This window comes from Mastigoproctus giganteus, chromosome 5 (genome assembly GCF_048544385.1).
Source record: "Mastigoproctus giganteus isolate SK-2022 chromosome 5, ASM4854438v1, whole genome shotgun sequence".
Classification (NCBI taxonomy): Eukaryota; Metazoa; Arthropoda; class Arachnida; order Uropygi; family Thelyphonidae; genus Mastigoproctus; species Mastigoproctus giganteus.
The window spans coordinates 195,554,238-195,577,227 of record NC_143579.1 but is presented as its reverse complement, the minus strand read 5'-3'; the positions used below and the strand labels follow the sequence as shown (position 1 = coordinate 195,577,227).

Here is a 22,990-nt window from a genome sequence, read left to right as displayed (position 1 = left end):
TGCCAGTGCACCATAAGAAATCCAATCAAAACATAAAGCCATTTTGTTTGCCTGCTAATGTTTGTGTAATTTTTCTTACACATTTTGTAGCAACTTCAAATTCCTACATCAGGGCAGTAACAGATGTTATTAGGAGCTCATATCAAGCCAGTCAGCCTTATATGATAATCATTTACATCCATATATATGTCACAGTTATGCATGGACATTTTCAGGTAAATCTGTCTATTCTCCTCGTCATTGAAAATGTGGGGCATTTTCAATGATGAGAAGTGTAATTGTGAATTATAATAATAAGTATATTATCTATCCTCAATAAAGCCATTAAACAAATATTTTATCATGGTGCCTGCATAATACTGATGTAAGAAATATTGAAATGGATAGTAGGACTGTATGCTAATTATCAGATGACAAATACACTAAACCTAAAAAGAAACGAGCTAGATCCAGGTATGTTTTGAATGAAATTCCCCTGTGTGTGTGTGTGTGTGTGTGTGTGTGTGTGTGTGTGTGTGTGTGTGTGTGTGTGTGTGTGTGTGTGTGTGTGTGTGTGTGTGTGTGTGTGTGTGTGTGTGTGTGTCAATTCAGTTTGGTAAATGCCAATAATTCAGACTTTTAGCAAGATAAAGTATTAAAAGTCCAAATCTTTTTAAACATCTGACTTCTATCATTGCCATAAATATTAATGAATTTTACTTTATTTTGGCCCTTTACTGTTCTCATAAGTAATTCCTAATATTTAACAGTTTGTGTTGGTAAAAGCCTGTTTGATAATTGCATTTGTAAATTCCTTTCCATGATTATGTATGACTGAAGTATTGTATATTGGATGCTCTGAATCTAGTGAAAATGTTATGCAGGAAGCTTTCAGGTATGGGAGGTATATTCCTCTAATGCCCTTGTTTAATGTTTAAAAACTGAAAAAAATGAATGAGCCAGGAAATTATCATTGCTCCTCTTTACACACTGTCTGAGTATTATTTTTCTGATTTTTAAGCAATGGCATAGGGAAAGGATATATTCCCAGTCCACAAAGGATTTTTGGTGATAAGGTAATAAAGGAAAGTAATGATAAATTCCTGGTTCATGTGCTTTTCTAATTTTTAAACATACACATGGGAAAGAGATATATCTGCTATTCCTGCAAATATGACTGAAAAATCAGAAAAGTAAATGAACTATTGATTTGGAGCTTTTGTTTAGATACTTTGAGCTTGATATTTTGGATTTTTTTCATATCAGAATGACACATCTTTGAATTTCGAGCATTCTGACAGATTTCAGGCTTTACAGTAATGTATACATGCACACCTATAATTATGTAAGGTTTGTCATTTGTAACACATTTTTTTTAATGATACTGCACCTTAACTACATCTGCAAAAGGCTTTGGGGAGGATGTAGAGTGAAAATTTCCTCCTATTAGAATTTTAGAGGCACAATTTGTAAAATTTAGATGAAGCATTTTTTGAATTGTTTTTTTAAATCTCTAAATCAGTTTTTTCATAATTAACATTATTTGTGTTAATTGCAGAGTCTCAATTGTAATCATGATGTGACAATAGTCCTTTTTTCAAGGACTTTTTATGAAGCTCAAAGTAAAGATGATTTCCCTGTTTACATGCATGAATGTTTGCAAAAAGATCATAAAGGAAGATTTTATGAAGACTTTTATAGGTAATACAGCAGGTTACATATGAAATTCTTAGCATAACAGTATTTTTGATTCTTTTAATTCACCCATCTTTATTTGTTGTTAAAATTTGAGAGATCTGAAGTTATAAAAATTCTTTCTGCTGCTTCCTATTTTCTTTACTACTGTTTTTCTGTTTGTTTTAAAAGTTAGCTATGGGATGTGAAAATAATATCCTGTTACAGTTCTAACTTTAGACCATTAGTTTGTTAGACAACTAATAATTAATAATCTTTTAGGAGAAACACAACTCCAGCTCTCTTGCCAGTAAGTAATTCAACAAGTCATAGAAACATAGTGGACATAGTGTTATTGTTATGCGGTTCCCGTGGTTTCCCAGAAATCCGCATTAAGTACTCTGTTAACATTGCAAAGTCAGTCAGTGTGGGTTGTGTGAGTAGTGTGTTGTTTTACGGGCCTCTCTGTTACTGAGAGGCACAATCACCAGGAAGGAGCTTCCAGCATCTGCCCACTGGCACGAGGAGCTGGACCAGGGAGTAAAAAGACATCTGACGGGTTGTTCACACTCCTGCAGGAGCAAGAGTGGAGAGGGGCCAAGGAAAGAGCAGAGAAGAGACAGGAAAGTGGAAGACAGCAGGGGAGGACAGAGCATAGGCATCTCCCCTCCCCTAGGCGAAAAGGAGCAGGATGAGTGGTAGGTGCAGTTGCGGGAGTCCTGGAAAAGGACTGTGGGTAGGGAGAAGAGAACAAGTAAAGTTCAAATTAGAGTCCGGGATTATCACAATGGAGAATCACAGAGCGGTGTCAGCAGGGCTGGCCAAAATTTGCAGTTTCATGATTGGAAGTTTCCGGTGCTGGGTATCAGTTGCTGTGTGGAAGAGGTTATCCACGAGTAGTGTTAGGGAGTTGCAGGTGTTGCCAGCAATGACGAAAGACCTCGTTGCCATAACTGGTCAGTGCATGGAAGACATCATTAGATTCCAATAACTTGGTTTCTGGCCGAAGTGATGTAGTGTGGAGGTCTAGGAGTAATTTGGTTCTTAGGCCTAAGTATACGTTGTATGAGTGCGTCACGTGGTCCCAGTCTTCAGGTTCTCCACAGGTACAGAGGGCATCCTCCACTAGGCCGAACTCTAGAAGGCATCTCTTGAAGGACCCATGGCCAGTTAATAAGAAGGAAGCATAGACGTTAGGGAAGAACCAAGTGGAATGTTGTTTGTTGATGTAGGCTACCTCAGGGAGGAAAAGTTTAGTAGTTGCACCAGTTTTGGAGTTATTTCAGCAGGTTTGCCGTAGGTTTATCAATTCTAGCCACACACGTTTATGTTCCTATTTGATATTGATATCCAAACGGCTTTGAATAGTGAGGAATTCTGCTTCCTTATTCTTCTTAATAGCACGAGAGAGTCCGATAAAAGTAACGTGGAGATCCAAGGGGAAGCAGCCTGTTAATACCTATAGGGACAGTTGATGTCGTTCTACATGCGCAGGTCATTTGTAGTAGCATAAGTCATTCAGTTTGCTGAATTTGATGTGCATGCACTATAGTCATGTGGTGGTACCACTCTGCAGCTCCATATTTAATATTAAGAATTGATGCAAGAAAGCAAGCTTATATAGCATCAGCCAAAAAAAAAACCAAAAAAAAAAAAAAAACACACACACACACACACACACACACACCTTCTCGTTTCACCCATCCACTCACTCCAAATGTTTGTCTAGTTCGCCTTGAATCTGTTTAAGCTATCAACTTCTACAACAATAGATGGAAGTTTGTTCCAGCAATCAACCGCCTGCTGGCTAAAGGCAAACTTCCACACATCTATACTACAACTGTCTCTCTTCAATATGAATTTTTGCCCTCTCAGGTGATTATTCTGAGCAAGAGAAAGAATCCCATCAGCATTGAGCATGCTGAAACCATTCAAGGCTTTATACGCCTCAATCAGATCACCTTCCAAGTGCCTACTCTCTAGACAGTGTAATTTGCAAAATTTAAGCCTTTCTTCGTAAGAGCAACCCTTTGTACCATTAGCATTAGTAGAGACATATAATGCAAGAAAGCACGCTTATGGAGCATTAGCCAAAAGAAAAAAAAAAAAAAAACGCTCCCATTTCACCCCTCCATTTGTGCCAAGTACCTGTTCAGCTCAGCCATAAATTTATTTAGGCTATCAACTTCCACAACAAAAGATGGAAGTGTGTTCCACCAACCAACCACCTGCTGGCTAAAGGCAAACTTCCACACATCTGTCCTACATCTGTCTTTCCTCAATTTGAATTTGTGCCCTCTCAAATGATTATTCTGAGCAAGAGGAAGAATTCCATCAGCATTGAGAATGCTCAAACCATTCAAGGCTTTATACACCTCAATCAGATCATCTCGCAGGTACCTAGTCTCCAGACCCTGTAATTTGCAAAATTTAAGCCTTTCTTCGTAAGAGCAACCCTTTGTTCCATTCACTAATCTTGCTGCCCTTCTCTCTACTCGTTCCAACAGCTCTACATCCTTCTTAAAATGAGGCCTCCAGACCTGTATACAGTACTCAAGGTGTGGCCTGACAATTGCCTTATATAAGGGGATAATCACCTCCTTATCCCTGCTAGAAAAATTTCTGTATATCATTGACAGAACACTATGAGCTACTCTTGCAGACCGTTTTGGCAGATATGAAGTTTTCTGCACTGCTCAGAAAACTTCATATCTGCCTGCACAATTACCCCAAGTCCTTTTCGTTCTCTACCACAGAGTTGATACGTCGCTCTGGGGTTGCTGCTTCTCATATGTAGTACTTTACATTTGCCAATGTTAAACTTCATTTGCCACCTCTCAGCCCATCTGCTCAACTTTTCTAAATCCTGTTGCAGCAGTGTACTGTCATTAGTGTCCTTAACAACCCTGCCAACCTTCGTATCGTCTGCAAACTTGGACATTAAGCTTGATATACCATATATCATTTATAAATAAAGAAAACAACAATGGACCCAATACTGAACCCTGAGGGACTCTACTAATAACATTAGTCCACGATGAACAGGGTCCATTGATTACCACTCTGTCTTCTCTCACTCAACCATCCCTTTATCCATAGCAGCAATTTGCCACCAATGCCACACTGCTTCAATTTGTGCAGCAGTCTTCCATGTGCAACAGTATCAAAAGCTTTCTAAGATCCAAATATATGATATCAAAGTTATTCCCTGCATCCAGTTGTTTTGTGACCACATCACAGTATCCCATCAAATTGGTCAGGCAAGACTTTCCCTTAACAAAACCATGCTGTGTCTGAGCTATAACTGAAGTTTGTCTAGGTGATCCTGCAGTGCTTCTTTAACCAGTGCCTACATTAATTTTTCCTGGAACAGAAGTTAAACTAACAGGTCTATAATTACTTGTGTCAACCTTTGATCTTCCTTTGTGAATTGGTCACATTTGCACATCTCCAGTCTATGGGTACCTCTCCTGAGTCCAAAGAAGCTCTCATAATTATGGCTAAGGGTTTGCTAACTTCCTTTGCTGCCTCCTTTAATATAACTGGATAGATCCTGTCCAACCTGGGTGCCTTTTTTATGTTTATCTTCAACAAATTCTCCTCCACTTTCCTCTCAGTTATTACAAAATCATCCAGCTCATTGCCAGAGTTTAGCTCACCTCTGGCATTTCCCTCTCTGAATAACTCCTCATGGGTGAATGTAGATGCAAAATACTCATTTAGTTTGTTAGCCACCTGAGCAGGATCATCAACAGTTGAACCATCAATATCCAGAGGACCAATCTGATTCATCCGTTTCCTTCTATAGTTTACATAGGTAAACTCTTGTTGTTTTTCTTTGCATCCTTTGCCAAGAATTTCTCATAATCCGCCTTTGCCTGCTTTATCTCCTTTGTGACTTGGTTACAGACCAGCTTATGTCTATCATAGGCTTCATGTCACATGTTAATTTATATGTATCCTATGCATTTTTCTTTCTGCCACATGTCTCATTAGTTCATCTGACATCCATTTAGGCCTAAACCTTGAACACTATTTCTTAGTTATCTTGGAAGCCTAGTAGCTTCCAAGATAAATTCTTTGAATGCTTCTCATTTCGAATTTGCTGTTGGTAACATTATCAGTTAGTCCAACTGTACAGAATTTAAATACTATCTCAGACCACCGTAGTCGCCTTTAAGAAAGCAAAAAAACCCTTCCCTTTACCCTTGATGGTAGTTACCTCTTTGAGTAAATCCAACTTAAGCACACTGTGATCACTGCCACCTAGTGGTTCCTTTGTCTGCGATTCTTAATGCTTGAAGAATCACTACTGATAATCAGATCAAGAGTATTACTCCCTCTAGTTGCCTCCCGAACAAGCTGATGTAGAAAACAATCATCCAATAAATTCCCAAAAGCCTTGCTAGTGTGTGAGTGACCAACCCACAAATTCCAGTCAATATCTGGGAAATTAAAATCCCCAATTATAAGACTCTCTGATTTACTGGCCCACTCTATTTCTCTGTACAGTTTCTTATTATACTCATGAGAGTCATTATGCCTATAACACACTCCTACTCTCAATTTTGATCTCCCAATGCTTCTGTCACACCAAACTGACTCGACACTGCAATGTCCAGCGATGTCGACTGGCTTCACTTACTTGGATTTTATGTATTTCTTAACTAATAGTATAACCCCTCCTCCCTTCCTATCTTGTCTATCCTTCCTGTACACATTGTATTCCCCAAATTCCAGTTCTGCATTCCTTATATCTGTGTGATACCACGTCTCTGAATCCCAACGATAATTGCCTTTGATGTTCTGAGCAATACCTCAAATTCATCAAATTTATTTACCAAACTCCTAGCATTGGTGTACATGCAAGTATACATGCTTCTGTTCCTATTCTTAGCTACCCTAACACAATCCATGTGTTTACTTGTACCGCAGTGACTCCCAGCAGTCTATGAAATACCCTGCATCTTGTTTTCCTTGCTGCTGCTCATTCCAATAGAAGCAGTGCAAGAATCACTTTCACCTCTGCCAGTAGATACTGTTAATTTATTAGTCCTTGTATTCCCCCCAAGGTAGCAGTTTTCCGACACACCTAACATTGCCTCGATAGCATCAGCAAATATTCTTGCACCCTTTCTATTTAAGTGTATCCCATCCCTGTAGAAGCAGTCTCTCCTGTTAACAAGTACAGACCAGGCTGAAAAAAATTCTACCCCTTGAGCCTTGCACAATCTTTCCAGGGCCGAATTGATTGACAAGGCTCTCATCGTATACTCCCTCCTATTGTGTCTGGGCAGAATTGCAGACACTTTCAAATTCAACACTAATTCACTGTTTTTTTTTTTTTTTTCAACACTGACCTGTACTTGTTAATTAATTCTGCCGATCTCCTACTCTTAATATCATTAGTGCCAACGGGTACAACAATATCACCCTTTGAAAAAAAGCCGTGAATTAGGGTTGAATTTGCACACACTAGCAAGGCTTTTGTGGATTTATTGATTGATTGTTTTCTACATCAGCATGTTCGGGAGGCAACTAGAAGGAGTAATACTCTTGATTTGATTATCAGTAGTGATTCTTCATGCATTAAGAATCAGTAGATAAAGGAACCACAAGGTGGCAGTGACCACAGTGTGCTGAAAAGTGGGATTTACTCAAAGAGGTAACTACCATTAGGGATAAAGGGAAGGGTTATTGCTTTCGGAAAAGCGACTACGATGGACTGAGACAGTATTTAAATTCTATACAGTGGGACCAACTGATGATGTTACCAACAGCAAATTCAAAATGGGAAGCATTCAAAGAACTTATCTTGGAAGCTACTAGGCTTTACATACCAACTAAGAAATATTGTTCAAGGTTTAGGCCTAAATGGATGTCAGATGAACTAATGAGACATATGGCAGAGAAGAAAAATGCATGGGATTCATACAAATTAACACGTGACTTAGAAGCCTATGATAGATACAAGTTGATCTGTAACCAAGTTACAAAGGAGGTTAGGCAGGTGAAGCCAGATTACGAGAAATCTTTGGCAAGGGATGCAAAGAAAAACAGCAAAGAATTCTTTACTTATGTAAACTCTAGAAAGAAGGGAATGAATCAGATTGGTCCACTTGATATCAATGAGCCCACTGTTGATGATCCTGCTCAGGTAGCTAACAAACTAAATGAATATTTTGCATCAACATTCACACATGAGGAGTTATTCAGCGAGGGGAATGCCAGAGGTTTATTCAACTCTGGCAGTAAGCTAGAGAATCTTGTAATAACTGAGAGTAAAGTGGAGGAGAAATTGTTTAAGATAAACACAAGAAAGGCACCTAGGGTAGATGGGATCTATCCAGTTATATTAAAGGAGGCCGCAAAGGAAGTAAGCAAACCCTTAGCCATAATTATGAGAGGGGAGGTATCCACAGACTGGATATGTACAAATATGATCCCAATTCACAAAGGAGGATCAAAGGCCGACACAAGTAATTATAGACCTGTGAGTTTAACTTCTGTTCCAGGAAAATTAATTGGTGTCACTGATTAAAGAAGCACTCAGGATTATCTAGACAAGAATTCAGTTATTGCTCAGACACAGCATGGTTTAGTTCAGGGGAAGTCTTGCCTGACCAATTTGATTGGATACTATGATGCACTCACAAAACAACTGGATGCAGGGAATAACTTTGATATTATATACTTGGATCTTAGAAAGGCTTTTGATACTGTTGCACATGGAAGACTGCTGCACAAATTGGAGCAGTGTGGCGTTGGAGGCAAATTGCTGCTATGGATAAAGGGATGGTTGAGGGGGAGAAGACAGAGAGTGGTAATCAATGGACACTGCTCCTCGTGGACTAATGTTATTAGTGGAATCAGTCAGGGTTCAGTTGTTTTCTCCATTTATAAATGATATTGATGATGGTATATCAAGCTTAATGTCCAAGTTTTCAGACGATACGAAGGTTGGCAGGGTTGTTAAGGACACTATTGACGCTGTGCTGCTGTAACAGGATCTGGAAAGGTTGAACAGATGGGCAGAGAGGTGGCAAATGAAGTGTAACATTGACAAATGTAAAGTACTACATATGGCAAACAGTAACCCCAGAGCAACGTATGAACTCTGTTGTACTACACTGACAGTGGTAGAGAATGAAAAGGACTTGGGGTAATTGTGCACGCATATATGAAGTCCTCAGAGTAGTGCAGACGAGCTGCAAGAGTAGCTGATGTTGTCATATCAATGATATACAGGAATATTTCTAGCAGGGATAAGGAGGTGATTATTCCCTTATATAAGGCAATGGTCAGCTACACCTTGAGTACTATATACAGGTCTGGAGGCCTCATTTCAAGAAGGATGTAGAGCTGCTGGAACGAGTACAGAGAAGGGCAACAAGATTAGTGAATGGAACAAAGGGTTGCTCTTATGAAGAAAGGCTTAAGTTTTGCAAATTACAGTGTCTGGAGACTAGGCACCGGCAAAGTGATCTGATAGAGGTGTATAAAGCCTTGAATGGTATGAGCATGCTCAATGCTGATGGGATTCTGTCTCTTGCTAAGAATAATAACCTGAGAGGGCATAAATTCAAATTGAAGAAAGACATATGTAGCATAGATGTGTGGAAATTTGCCTTTAGCAGTAGTTGGTTGGGGGAACAGACTTCCATCCCTTGTTGTGGAAGTTGATAGCCTAAATAAATTTAAGGCTCAGCTGGACAGATATTTCGAACGAATGGAGGGGTGAAGTGGAAGTTTTTTTTTTTTTTTTTTTTTGTTCAATGCTGCATAAGCTTGCTTTCTTGCATCATATGCCTCTACTAATGCTAAAGGCACCTGCAGTGGATGGGATCTATCCAGTTATAATAAAGAACGCAGCAAAGGAAGTAATAAAATCATTAGCCATAATTATGAGATCTTTCTTATACTCAGGGGGAGGTACCTATGGACTGGAAATGTGCAAATGTGAACCCAATCCACAAAGGAGGATCAAAGGGAGACATGGGTAATTAGAGACCTGTTAGTTTAACTTCTGTTCCAGGGAAATTAATGGAGGCACTGGTTAAAGAAGCATTGCAGGATCATCTAGACAAGACTTCAGATATAGCTCGGACACAGAATGGGTTTGTTAATGGGAAGACTTGTCTGACCAATTTGATTGGATACTATGATGTTGTCACAAAGGAACTGGATGCAAAGAATAATTTTGATATCATATATTTGGTTCTTAGAAATTCTTTTGATACTGTTGCACATAGAAGACTGATGCACAAATTGGAGCAGTGTGGCATTGGGGGAAAATTGCTGCTATGGATAAAGGGATGGTTGAGTGAGGGAAGACAGAGAGTGGTAATCAATGGACACTGCTCTTGAGGACTAATGTTATTAGTGGAGTCCCCCAGGGTTCAGTGTTGGGTCCATTGTTGTTTTCTCTATTTATAAATGACATTATAAATGATGATGGTATATCAGTCTTAATGTCCAAGTTTGAAAGATTATACAAAGGTCGGCCGGGTTGTTAATGACAATAATGATAGTACACTGCTGCAACAAGATCTAGAAAAGGTTAGGAGATTGGCAGAGGTGGCAACTGAAGTTTAACATTGACAAATGTAAAGTACTGCATATGGGAAGAAGTAACCCCAGAGTAACTTATCAACTGTGCGGTACTCCACTGACAGTGGTAGAGAGTAAAAAGGACCTGGGGGTAATTGTTCAGGCAGACATGAAGTTTTCTGAGCAGTGCAGATGGTCTGCAAGAGTAGCTTATGGTGTCTTGTCAATGATATTCAGGAATTTTTCAAGGTGGAATAAGGAGGTGATTATCCCCTTGCATAAGGTAAGTCTGGAGGCCTCGTTTTAAGGAGGATGTAGAGCTGTTGGAACGAGTACAGAGAAGGGCAACAAGATTAGTGAATGAAACAAAGGGTTACTCTTACGAAGAAAGGCTTAAGTTTTGCAAATTACAATTTCTGGAGACTAGGCACCTGCGAAGTGATCTGATTGAAGTGTATAAAGCTCAAATGGTTTGAGCATGCTCAATGCTGATGGGATTCTTCCTCTTGCTCAAAATAATCACCCGAGAAGGGATAAATTTAAATTGAGGAAGGACAGTGGTAGGATTGATGTGCGGAAGTTTGTCTTTAACCAGCGTGTGTTTGATTGCTGGAACAAACTTCCATTTGCTGTTGTAGAAGTTGGTAGCTTAAACAGATTCAAGGCAGAACTAATCAAACATTTGGAGCGAGTGGATGAGTGAAATAAGGGTTTTTTTTTTTATGGCTGAAGTTTGCTTTCTTGCATCATATGCCAATGCTAATCTGAGCAAGAGGAAAAATGCCATGAACACTGAGCTTACTCTACCTATTCAAGGCCTTATACACCTCAATCAGATCACCTCACAGGTGCTTGAAAGATGATACAAAGCCCCCCCCCCCCTAAGTTCTCCCTATTACCTTGAGCCTTTTGCTTTGCTGCTTTGGTCTGAGGCAAGATTTCATTTAAATTTGAATACAATTAAAAATAATTACACTAAACATATATATCCCAAAGCAGTAACTGCACCATATATATATATATATTTCGGTATCGAGTTTACCTCCTACCGAGTTAACGTTATATGAATTTTGTATCTCCTATCAAGTTTAAGTTATATGTAATAGGTTAAAATGTTACGTTTGAAAAAAACAAGTAGTTATATAGATAATAATCTAACTATCTATTGCCACCTACATGGTTCGAACTCTCATGCTAGCTATTTGCGATATTATATCTACACCAAATCACCGATTCTAAATGTTGTACAAGTATTACTGTCGTATTTTGTGGTCTGTGTGACAAGTTAAATTATTAAAACACATAAGTAGTGGTATAATTTATAGTTTATAATTCACTGCGGATACTGAATACTGGTACCAGTTACGTAGAAACTTAAAGTATCTGCTATATCGATACAAACACAGTGGTCCCAGAATTCAAAACACCGATATATAAACTGAAATATATAAGTGAAAACACTTATGAGTATTATCTGACAGGGAAACAGTTGAATTGACACCAGTTTTTTCATGTATATTCTCTTGATTCTGAGAAGTATTTAGGCCGAATTCTGATTCCATAGTTCCCCGTTTTTTTTTTTTTTTTTTTTTTGCCTTCTTTTTTTCTGACAGTAACCCCACCGTATAATTCAGGTATAAAGTCAAAATAGGGAAAAATTAATATTAAAAAGCATATATATAGTTTTTTAGTTTTCACAAATCTCCAAATTCCTTGATAAAATTCATTCCAGGTGCATACAGTGCAGACAACCACTTGCAAAAGGGTTAAGAACCTTGCATCAAATTTCATGCTGGTAGGTGCTTTGTATGTGCAGTTATGTACAGTGAAGTGAAAACTGTTACTTTTATATTCTGTTAATTAATCATTACTTAATAAATTGGCAAATAGTTAGTTGTTTACTTTTAATTCTATTAATTGTAGAAAATGGAATGTATGATCTGATCTTTCCTTTTTACACGAGTAAAGTGAAACTCTAAGAGGTTTGCCATTAGTAGAGGCATATGATGCAAGGAAGCAAGTTTATACAGCATCAGCAAAAAAAAAAAAAAAAAAAAAAAATTCCAATTTCACCTATCCATTTGCTCCAAATTTTTGTCTAGTTCTGCCTTGAATTTATTTAAACTGTCAACTTCTATAACAACAGATGGAAGTTTGTTCCAGCAATCACCCACCTGCTAGCTAAAGGCAAATTTCTGCACATCTGTTCTACAACTGTCTTAACTGAATTTGAATTGATGTCCCCTCAGGCAATTAATCTGGGCAAGAGGAAGGTTACTTTATCCGTTGCTGTTTTTCTTTGCATCCTTTGCCAAAGATTTCTTGTAATCCCAGCCATTTCAAAAAAACAAAATTTATTGGGAATCGAATGCTAGATATCTGGGAACTGTATAACTTCTTAGCATTAGCATTAGTGGAGGCATATGATGTTCCAAATGCTTGTCCAACTCATCCTTAAATTTATTTATGCTATTAGCTTCCACAACAAAAGATGGAAGCCTGTTCCACCAATCAACTACCCACTGGCTAAATGCAAATTTCTGCCCATCTATTCTACAACTATCTTTCCTCAGTTTGAAACTGTGCCCCCTCAGGTTCTTAGTCTGAGCAAGGCAAAGAATCCCATCAACATTCAGCTTGCTCAACTCATTCAAGGCCTTATACACCTCATCAGATCACCTTGCAGGTGCCTACTCTCCAGGCACTGCAATTTGCAGAACTTAAGCCTTTCTTGGTAAGAGCACCCCTTTGTTCCCCTCACCAATCTTGTTGCCCTTCTTTGTACTCGTTCTAGCAACTCTACATCCTTCCTAAAATGAGGCCTCCAGACGTGTGCACAGTAGTCTAGGTGTGACCTGACCATTGCCTTGTATAACGGGATAATCACCTCCCTGTCCCTGCTAGCAAAATTCCTATATATCATTCCTATATAGACTCCATGACCTGCCCTGGCAGCCCATCTGCACTGCTCAGCGAACTTCGTATTTGACTGCACAATTACCCCCAGGTCTGTTTCACTTTCCACTTCCCTGAGTGTAGTACCACACAGTTGGTATGTTTCTCTTCGGTTATTACTACCCATATGCAGTACTTAGCATTTGTCAATGTTAAACTTCAGTTGCCACTTCGGCGCCTCTGTAGCCAGGTGGGAAGGAGCAGCAGTGCGTAGCACATGCTTCTTGATTAGACCGGGGTTTGAGCCCGTTACCACCAAATACGGAGGATGCGGAAAGGTCAGGGAATGACCACCGCATATCCCCGAGCAATATGGCCTTAGTTGCTAATGCACCTAAAAATAAAAAATAAAAAAAAAGTTGCCACTTCTCAGCCATTTTCCCAACTTATCTAGATCCAGTTGGAGTAGCATAGTGTCTTTACCAACCCTGCCAACCATTGTATCATCTGCAAACTTGGACATTAAACCTGATATACCTTCATCAATATCATTGATAAATATACCAAACAATAACGGGCCCAACACCCTTGGGAACTCCACTAATAACATTTACCACTCTCTGTCATCTCCCACTCAACCATCCCTTTATCCATTGTAGCAACTTACCCTTAATGCCACACATCTCCAATCTGCACAGCAGTCTTCCATGTGCAACAGTAACAAATGCTTTCCTGAAATCCGAGTATATGATATCAAAATTATTTTTGGCATTCAGTTCCTCTGTGACTACATCATAGTATATAATCAAATTGGTCAGCCAAGAACTCCCTTTAACAAACCCATGCTGTGTCTTAACTATTACTGCAGTGTTGTCTAGATGATACTGCAGTGTTTTTTTTAACCAATGATTCCATTATTTTCCCCGGAACACAAGTTAAACTAACAGGTCTTTAGTTACTTTTGTTACCTTTTGAATTCCCTTTGTGAATTGGTGATACATTTGCATACTTCCAGTCCATGGCACCTCCCCTGAGTCCAAGGAAGCTCTCATAATTATGGCTAAGGTTTTGCTTACGTCCTTTGCTGCCTCCTTTAATATAACTGGATAGATCCTGTCCACCTCGGGTGCCTTCCTTATGTTTAACTTCAACAATTTCTCCTCCACTTTGCCCCCAGTTATTACAAAATCACTTAGCTCCCTGTTAGCGTTTGATAAACTTCTGGCACTTCCCTCATTGAATAACTCCTCATGTGTGAATGTAGATGCAAAATACTCATTCAGTTTATCAGCTACCTGAGCATGATCATCAATAGTCAACCCGTGTATGTTAAGTCGTCCAATCGGATTCATCCCTTTCCTTCTAGAGTTTACATAAGTAAAGAACTCTTTGCTGTTTTTCTTTGATTCCTTTGCCAAAGATTTCTCATAATCTGCCTTTGCCTGCCTAACCTTCTTTGTGACTTGATTACAGACTAGTTTATACCTGCCATAGGCTTCTGTGTCACCTGATACTTTATATGCATCCCATACATTCTTCTTCTCTGCCACGAGCCTCATTAATTCATCTGACATCCATTTAGGCCTAAACCTTGAACAGTATTTCTTAGTTAGAATGAAAAGCCTAGTGGCCTCCAAAATTAAGTCCTTGAAGGCTTCCCATTTAGAATTCAACCAAGGTAGTAACATCATCAGTTGATCTCACTGTACAGAATTTAAAAACTGTCTGAGACCTCCGTAGTCACCTTTATGAAAGCAAAAGCCCTTCCCTTTAGCCTTGATGGTAGTTACATCTTTAAGTAATTCCCACATCAGTACATTGTTATCACTGTCTCCCAGTGGTTCCTCTATCTGCAAATTCTTAATGCATGAGTTTCAAGTATGACTTTAAAATGATTTGGGTTTGATTAACCACTCTATGTGGGGATGATTCAGTTTCTTGCTAGTGCCAACCAGCTGAGGATTGTAAATAAACTTTGTTGAGACTGGAATTGAAACCATATATATTTGCAAAAAGAAAGAGGGAAGGCTCCCCCAATCAGAGCAGATGATGAATGTAGGATTGAGAGAAAATTTGAGAGGGGGAAATTTTTAGATGTGTATAGCATTTCAAAAAAAAAAAAAAAAAAAAAGACATTCAATACAGCTAATACAACAAGACCATATTCTCTGCTGTGTTTATTGCTTCAGGATCTAGTTGGGAACTTATTTTAAAGTGGAATACTTCCAAAACCAAATGTCAACTTAAATATAAATACAAATATAAAATTAATTAAGTTTTATTATTAAAAGAATTTAAATGTTCACCTTGAAATTTATTAATTAAACAGAAAAAATATCAGGCAGGTGGTCATGATGAATGTAGGCTGGCCCTGCCTTGTGCACACTGATAGACAGAAATTGGCAGAATGACTAACCATGGACCATTGGATGACCAGCAGTGTTTCTAAGACCATGAACGCTCCTCTGTATGAGTCTCTTGGGTATTTGCCTGGTCAGGGTATCCATGCTTTCGACCTCCTGGTAAAAAAAAGTTACTTTTTTCTGATGACCCCCATATCCTACTATGCTGTGTGGATGGTAGATGGAGGGTACATTGATAAATTGCAGAGAGGAATCACCCTAATATCCTTCTCCAACAGAAACAGGCAGTTGGCAGCAGTGCTTTGGTGAGGAATGTTTTCATGAGAATCTCTTGGAACCCTTATATCCCTAGACCACACTCTAAATACTGAAAACTACCTTTCCATTGTGGCTGATTAGGTACACCCTATTGCGGTGACTGTCTTCCTGGATGGCACTGGTGTGTTCCAGCTGGATAATGCACTCTGCCATGTCTTCAGCATTGTTCAAGAGTGATTTTCCAAATACAAAAGTGATTTCCAGGTGCTACCTTGGCCACTGAATTTGCCAGATATGAATTCCATAGATCATCTGAGTCCATACTGTGTTCTAACTATGAAGACCTCATTTCAAAAAAAAGACACTGAGCTGCTTGAAAGGGTTCAAAGATGGACAACTGACATGGTGAAATCAGAAAAAGGGTGACCACACAAGCAAAGACTTTGATTGAGGTGCATAAGGCTCTGAGAGGGTTAGTAAAATGAATGAAGGTGAAATTTTCACTGTTATAAAGAATTCCTGAACTAAAAGCCGTAAATTCAAGTTACAGGAAAAGAAGTTTAGATTGCATGAAGTTTTCTTTTAGCCAACAAGTTGATAGTTAGCTACATGAGAAGTTAGCTACATAGTTAGCTACATAAAGAACGACCTCCGTAGCCGAGTGGTCATGAGCAGGAGTGCAGTAGCACACACTCTTTGAGTAGACCAGGGTTCAAGCCCCTGACTGCTGAATACAGTCGATCTGCCAACCCGCACTGGACCAGCGTGGCAGATTATGGTCCATTTTCCTCAGCATGAATTGTTGAGGAGGCTTCCATCCTGCAGTGGGTTGATAATGGCTGCACTTTACCTTTTTTTTTTTTTTTTTTACACAACAAGAGAAGCACATAATTTCTCAATTTTCTTATCCACTATTTTTTTGTTTGCTGGTGCAGCAAAAGCTATGCTTCCTTGGCAACATTCAGAGGCCTTATGGAATCCATGCCTTGCTGTGCAGCAGCTGTACTGGTGTGTGTTGGGGGAACCCTATTCCCTCAGACACATTGTGGCCTTAACCTATAAACAAATCCTACTACCCTAATGTCAAAGTAGAATTTAAGATGGAGTGCTAGGCAGAAATGTATAAAGAAACACATAATTGTTTTTTTTGTAGGAGTAATCAGAAATGAATAGATTGATTAATAGTTGAATTTAACTAATAATGGAATTAATATGATGCTTAGTGTTAGCCTATAATTAAAAATTGTTCCATAAATAAATTTATTTCAGCAGAAAAATATCTTCACACAGAGAGAGCATTTAAATGCATTGAAAACTGTGTAAATAACTGATTTTGTAACAAAAAAAAATAAACTTTTGACTTATTAATAGAATTAAAGCACAGATATTATTATTACTATTATTATTAGCCATGTGGCAAAAGAAAGCCTGAGGCTTATGCTGCACTAGCCAAAAAAAAAATTCCCGAGTTACCGAGAGTGAGGGGGGGGGTGGAAAGAGAAGAATGATGATATCCAGCCAACTCAGGACCTTGGATGTGCCAAGCCCATACTCACCTAATGTGAGCCCCTGGGGTTAAATATGATGGAAAGAGCAATTAAAAATTGATAATGAGTCCAAATTTTTTAGTGGTATTTGTGGTATTGATAACGAGTCCAAATTAGTTAAAGATTTTTTAAAACACTCAAGTAGTGTGTTTTCTAAGATAAGACACTGCTTGTTTGTTTCTTGCTGATTCCTTCACAGAACTTGTCATTTAAAGGATTTAATATTACATGGTTCAAGGCAGTATTTTTCTGTTTTCATCATTTCAGAGTGCACATTCACATGTTTTATAACCATAATTGATCGGCAAGGGTATCAAATCTACGTGTGGACAGGTTTTGCAGCTCCCGGGAACAATGTTTTTAATTATACTTAGCCTCTTTATTGATTTAATTGTTAGATTAAATTATTTTCTATAAGTAGCTTATAGACCTAGTCATGCTCCGTGGTTTGTTTTGAATTTAGATAGCGCGATTTGGAAAGTAAATAATATCTCGTGTCCGTAGATTAACCGTTCATAACTTGCCGCCATTGTTATATGATACAACGTGTGCACTGAACTAGATAGTGTAAGGTCTAATGGAAAACTAGATAGCGTAAGGTTTAACAGAAAACTAGATAGCGAGTATAGTAGTATCAATTAATCAGTAAAATTTATTAATCTTATTAAATTTCATTGTCAATTGAATTGTAATTTTTTAACTAAATAAATATAACGACCTAGTTATTACAAATGTAACATCATAAATTAATACATATAAGTTGACAGGGGATAAGAAAGTCATATAGTAACTCTGAGATAATATTCAATACCAAAATACATATATATATATATATATATATATAGTGTTATAACTGCATTGGGTTATAGGTTTAGGGTTATATTTTGTATTGGAATTTTACTGAACTTGAATAGAAATCATGAATCAGACCAGAGCAGCAAAGCAAAAGGCTCAAACTAGTGGAAGTGCTGTGGCTCAGGGGAGAACTGAGTGGGGCAGTTGTCCTCTGAATCACAGTCTACTGAAATGCACTGCTTGTTTGATATTTGTGGAGCAATCAGGAACGGGACATGATATTGCCAAGGGGAATGGCTTTGTGTGTGCTCGATGTAAGGAGTGCGAGGAAATCAGGCGCCAACTCATCATTGTTATGGGCTTATATGAGAGCTTGAAGGACAGTATGGATGCCCTCGAAAGATTTAAATTGAGGGGCCCATCAAGCTCTCAGCTGCCCACATCAATGTCAGAGCTTGCACTTGAACATCACACAACACAGAGGCAACCCCCAAGGCAGAATGTGCTGGTCCCAAAGGAACTAGTTGTTGTAGTTGACTCTATTGTCAGGGAAATGGGAAACATATTGTGCAAAAAGGATAGATGGAACTTGACCAGGGTATGTCTGCCAGGGGCAAAGGTTGATGACGTTGTAGGGCAGATAACATCCTTTAAGGGAACAAAGGGTGATATCGTTGTACACGTTGGCACTAATGATATTAAGAGTAGGAGACCTGCAGAATTACTTAACAAGTACAAGACAATGCTGAAAAAAAGCTGTGAGTTAGGGTCGAATTTGAAAGTGTCTGCAATTCTGCCCAGCGCAGACATGATAGGAGGGAGTATATGATGAGAGCCTTGTCGATCAATTCGGCCCTGGAGAGATTGTGCATGGCTCAAGGGGTAGAATTTTTCTCAGCCTGGTCTGTGCTTGTTAATAGGAGAGACTGCTTCTACATCACGTAACACAGATAGCATCAGCAAAAATATTTGCTGATGCTATCGAGGCAGAGTTAGGTGGGTCGGAAAAACTGCTAGCTTGGTGGGATACATTCACTAATAGATTAACAGTAGCCACTGGCAGAGGTAAAATTGATCCTTGCACTACTTCTATTGAAATGCAATTGAGCAGCAGCCTGGAAAGCAAAGCAATGGGAATTTCCAGGACTGCTAGGAGTCTTAGTGGAACAAGTAAATACAAGGGCTGTGTTAGGGTAACTAAGAGTAGAAACAGGTGCATGTATACTTGCATGTACACCAATGCTAGGAGTATAGTTAATAAATCCGATGAGCTTGAAGTGCTAGTAAAGACATCAAAGGCAGATATTGTTGGGATATCAGAGACGTGGTGTCACACAGACATAAGCAGTGCAGAACTGGAATTTGGGGAGTACGATGTGTATAGACAGGACAGGAAGGGAGGAGGGGTTATGATTGATAGTTAAGAAACACATAAAATCTAAGGAAGTGCATCCAATTGATGTTGGAGGTCAATGCAACATTGAGTGTGTTTGGTGTGAGATAAGCACTGGGAAAGGTAAAATGAGAGTAGGTGTGTGTTTTAGGCCTAATGAATCTGATGAGTATAATGAGCAATTGTACAGAGAAATAGTGGGCCAGTAAATTAGTGTCTTATAATGGGGGATTTTAATTTCTCGGATATTAAATGGAATTTGTGGGTTGGTTACTCACTCACACACTAGCAAGGCTTTTATGGATTTATTGGATGATTGTTTTCTACAGCATCATGTATGGGAGGAAACTAGAGGGAGTAATACTCTTGATCTGATTATCAGTAATGATTCTTCATACATTAGATAAAGGAACCACTAGGTGGCAGTGATCACAGTGTGCTGAAGTGGGATTTACTCAAAGAGGTAACTACCATCAAGGGTAAAGGGAAGAGTTTTTCCTTTGTAAAGGTGACTACGGTGGTCTGAGACAGTATTTAAATTCTATACAGTGGAACCAACTGATGATGTTACCAAGAGCAAATTCAAAATGGGAAGCATTCAAAGAATTAATCTTAGAAGCTACTAGGCTTTTCATACCAACAAAGAAATATTGTTCAAGATTTAGGCCTAAATGGAGGTCAGATGAACAAATTAGACATGTGACACGAAGCCTATGATAGATATAAGCTGTTCTGTAACCCAGTTACAAAGGAGGTTCGCAGGCAAAGGCAGATTACGAGAAATATTTGGCAAAGAATGCAAAGAAAAACAGCAAAGAGTTCTTTACTTATGTAAACTAGAAGGAAGGGGATGAATCAGATTGGTCCACTTGATATTGATGGTTCAACTATTGATGATCCTGCTCAGGTAGCTAACAAAATAAATGAATATTTTGCATCGACATTCACACATGAGGAGTTATTCTGGGAAAGGAATGCCAGAAGTGTATTCAACTCTGGCAGTAAGCCAGATAATCTTGTAATAACTGAGAGTAAAGTGGAGGAGAAATTGTTGAAGATAAACACAAGAAAGGCACCTGGGGTGGATGGAATCTATCCAGTTTTATTAGAGGAGGTGGCAAAGGAAGTAAGCAAACCCTTAGTCATAATTATGAGAACTTCCCTGGACTCAGGGGAGGTACTCATGGACTGGAGATGTGCAAATGTGAGCCCAACCACAAAGGAGGATCAAAGGGAGACAGGTTATTGCAGACCTGTTAGTTTAACTTCTGTTCCAGGGAAATTAATGGAGGCACTGGTTAAAGAAGCATTGCAGGATCATCTAAACAAGAGTTCAGTTATAGCTCGGACACAGCATGGGTTTGTTAAGGGGAAGTCTTGCCTGACCAATTTGATTGGATACTATGATGTCCAAGCTTAATGTCCAAGTTTGCAGGAATTGGATGCAAAGAATAATTTTGATATCATATATTTGGATCTTAGAAAGGCTTTTGATACTGTTGCACATAGAAGACTGCTGCAGAAATTGGAGCAGTGTGTCATTGGAGGCAAATTGCTGCTATGGATAAAGGGATGGTTGAGTGGGAGAAGACAAAGAGTGGTAATCAATGGACACTGCTCTTCGTGGACTAATGTTATTAGTGGAGTCCCTCAGGGTTCAGTGTTGGGTATTTATAAATGATATTGATGATGGTATATTAAGCTTAATGTCCAAGTTTGCAGATGATAAGAAGGTTGGCAGGGTTGTTAAGGACACTAATGACAGTACACTGCTGCAACAGGATCTAGAAAAGTTCAACAGATGGGCTGAGAGGTGGCAAATGAAGTTTGCCACCTCTCAGCCCATCTGTTGAACTTTGCATATGGGAAGCAGTATTCCCAGAATAACGTATCAACTCTGTGGTACCACACTGACAGTGGTAGAGAATGAAATCTACATATGGGAAGCAGTATTCCCAGAATAACTTATCAACTTTGTGGTACCACACTGACAGTGGTAGAGAATGAAAAGAACCTGGGGGTAATTGTGCAGGCAGATATGAAGTTTTCTGAACAGTGCAGATGGTCTGCACTAGTAGCTCATGGTGTCTTGTCAATGATATACAGGAATTTTTCTAGCAGAGATAAGGAGGTGATTATCCTCTTGTATAAGGCAATGGTCAGACCACACATTGAGTACGGTATACAGGTCTGGAGGCCTCATTTTAAGAAGGATGTAGAGCTGCTGGAATGAGTACAGAGAAGGGCAACAAGATTAGTGAATGGAACAAAGGGTTGCTCTTACGAAGAAAGGCTTAAGTTTTGCAAATTACAGTGTCTGGAGACTAGGCACCTGTGAGGTGATCTGATTGAGGTGTATGAAGCCTCGAATGGTTTGAGCATGCTCAATGCTGATAGGATTCTTCGCCTTGCTTAGAAGAATCGCCTAAGAGGGCATAAATTCAAATTGAGGAAAGACGGTTGTTTGATTAGATGTGCGGAAGTTTGCCTTTAGCCAGGTGGTTGATTGCTGAAACAAACTTCCATCTGTGTTGTAGAAGTGCATAGCTTAAATAGATTCAAGACAGAACTTGACAAACATTTGGAGCTAATGGATGGGTGAAGTAAGGGTTTTTTTTTTGGCTGATGCTATATAATCTTGCTTTCTTGCATCATGTGCCTTTGCTAATGCTAAATGTAAACCTGATGAGCATATTCCAAGATCATGCAACCAAAATATAATTAATTTTGTATTTCAATTGCAGAAGAAGTTCGTTCTGAAACTCATTGAATTTATCAGTCTAATTTGAATTAGATGGAAATTTTTATTAATTTGCATGATTAAATTAATATGTCAGCAAGACATGGGGCTATGGTAAGTTTCTCCCTATAAAATCACAGGAACAGCATGGCTGCTTGTGAAGATTTTTTTTTTTGGTATCTTTCAACTGCACTGTTAGGGATTGTTCATTAGCTTTAAATTCTGTTTAGGAATAACAGCTATGATGACAGCGAAGGTCCAAAAGCTTTGGTAATCAGCAGCAGCCCCAGGGTGTCACTCAATTAACATTTACTAATTAAGTATAATGAGGTTTTTGTGATTTGTGGCTGATTTATGGCTTCTAATTCATGGCTGATGGTTCAAGTGGCACTTCTTTAAAAAAAAAAATTCTTTAGCTTTAAGAGTAGGCTAAAAGGGCCAATTATGCTGTTTTCTGCCTTTCAGGGAACATATGTTTTTTCATTTATTTTTCAAAAATTGGACCTATAAAGGAAAGTTATCCCGGAAGCAAACAATGAAATGCATGGTATACAACATGATTCTCATTCGTGAATAGTTATACCTGAAAGAGAATGGGCCTGTGGCACTGGTTTCCATGGTTCAGAACAGGGCTGTCCAAACCACAGAATGATTTTGTTTGGTCCTCCTGTGGGTTAGGCCTTTTGATTTTCACGCGCGAAAAAATAAAAAATAAGTTTCGTTGCAAAACACTATTTGCGAGTGCAAACCTTCTACATGTAACTATAAGTGCATTTCGTTGCATCCATGCTAGATG

General features: G+C 38.8%; 1 protein-coding gene across 1 annotated transcript in view; it reads left to right on the top strand.

The window, feature by feature from the left end:
* Iml1 (GATOR complex protein Iml1) overlaps positions 1-22,990 on the top strand; it is a gene marked incomplete at its 5' end in the record, with an annotated part of 444,528 nt that overhangs the window by 73,594 nt on the left and 347,944 nt on the right. Inside the window, one exon of the mRNA XM_090374757.1 lies at positions 1,538-1,680. Within this exon, the coding sequence (XP_090230883.1) occupies positions 1,538-1,680 (143 nt within the window). The remainder of the gene's footprint in view (positions 1-1,537; positions 1,681-22,990) is intronic.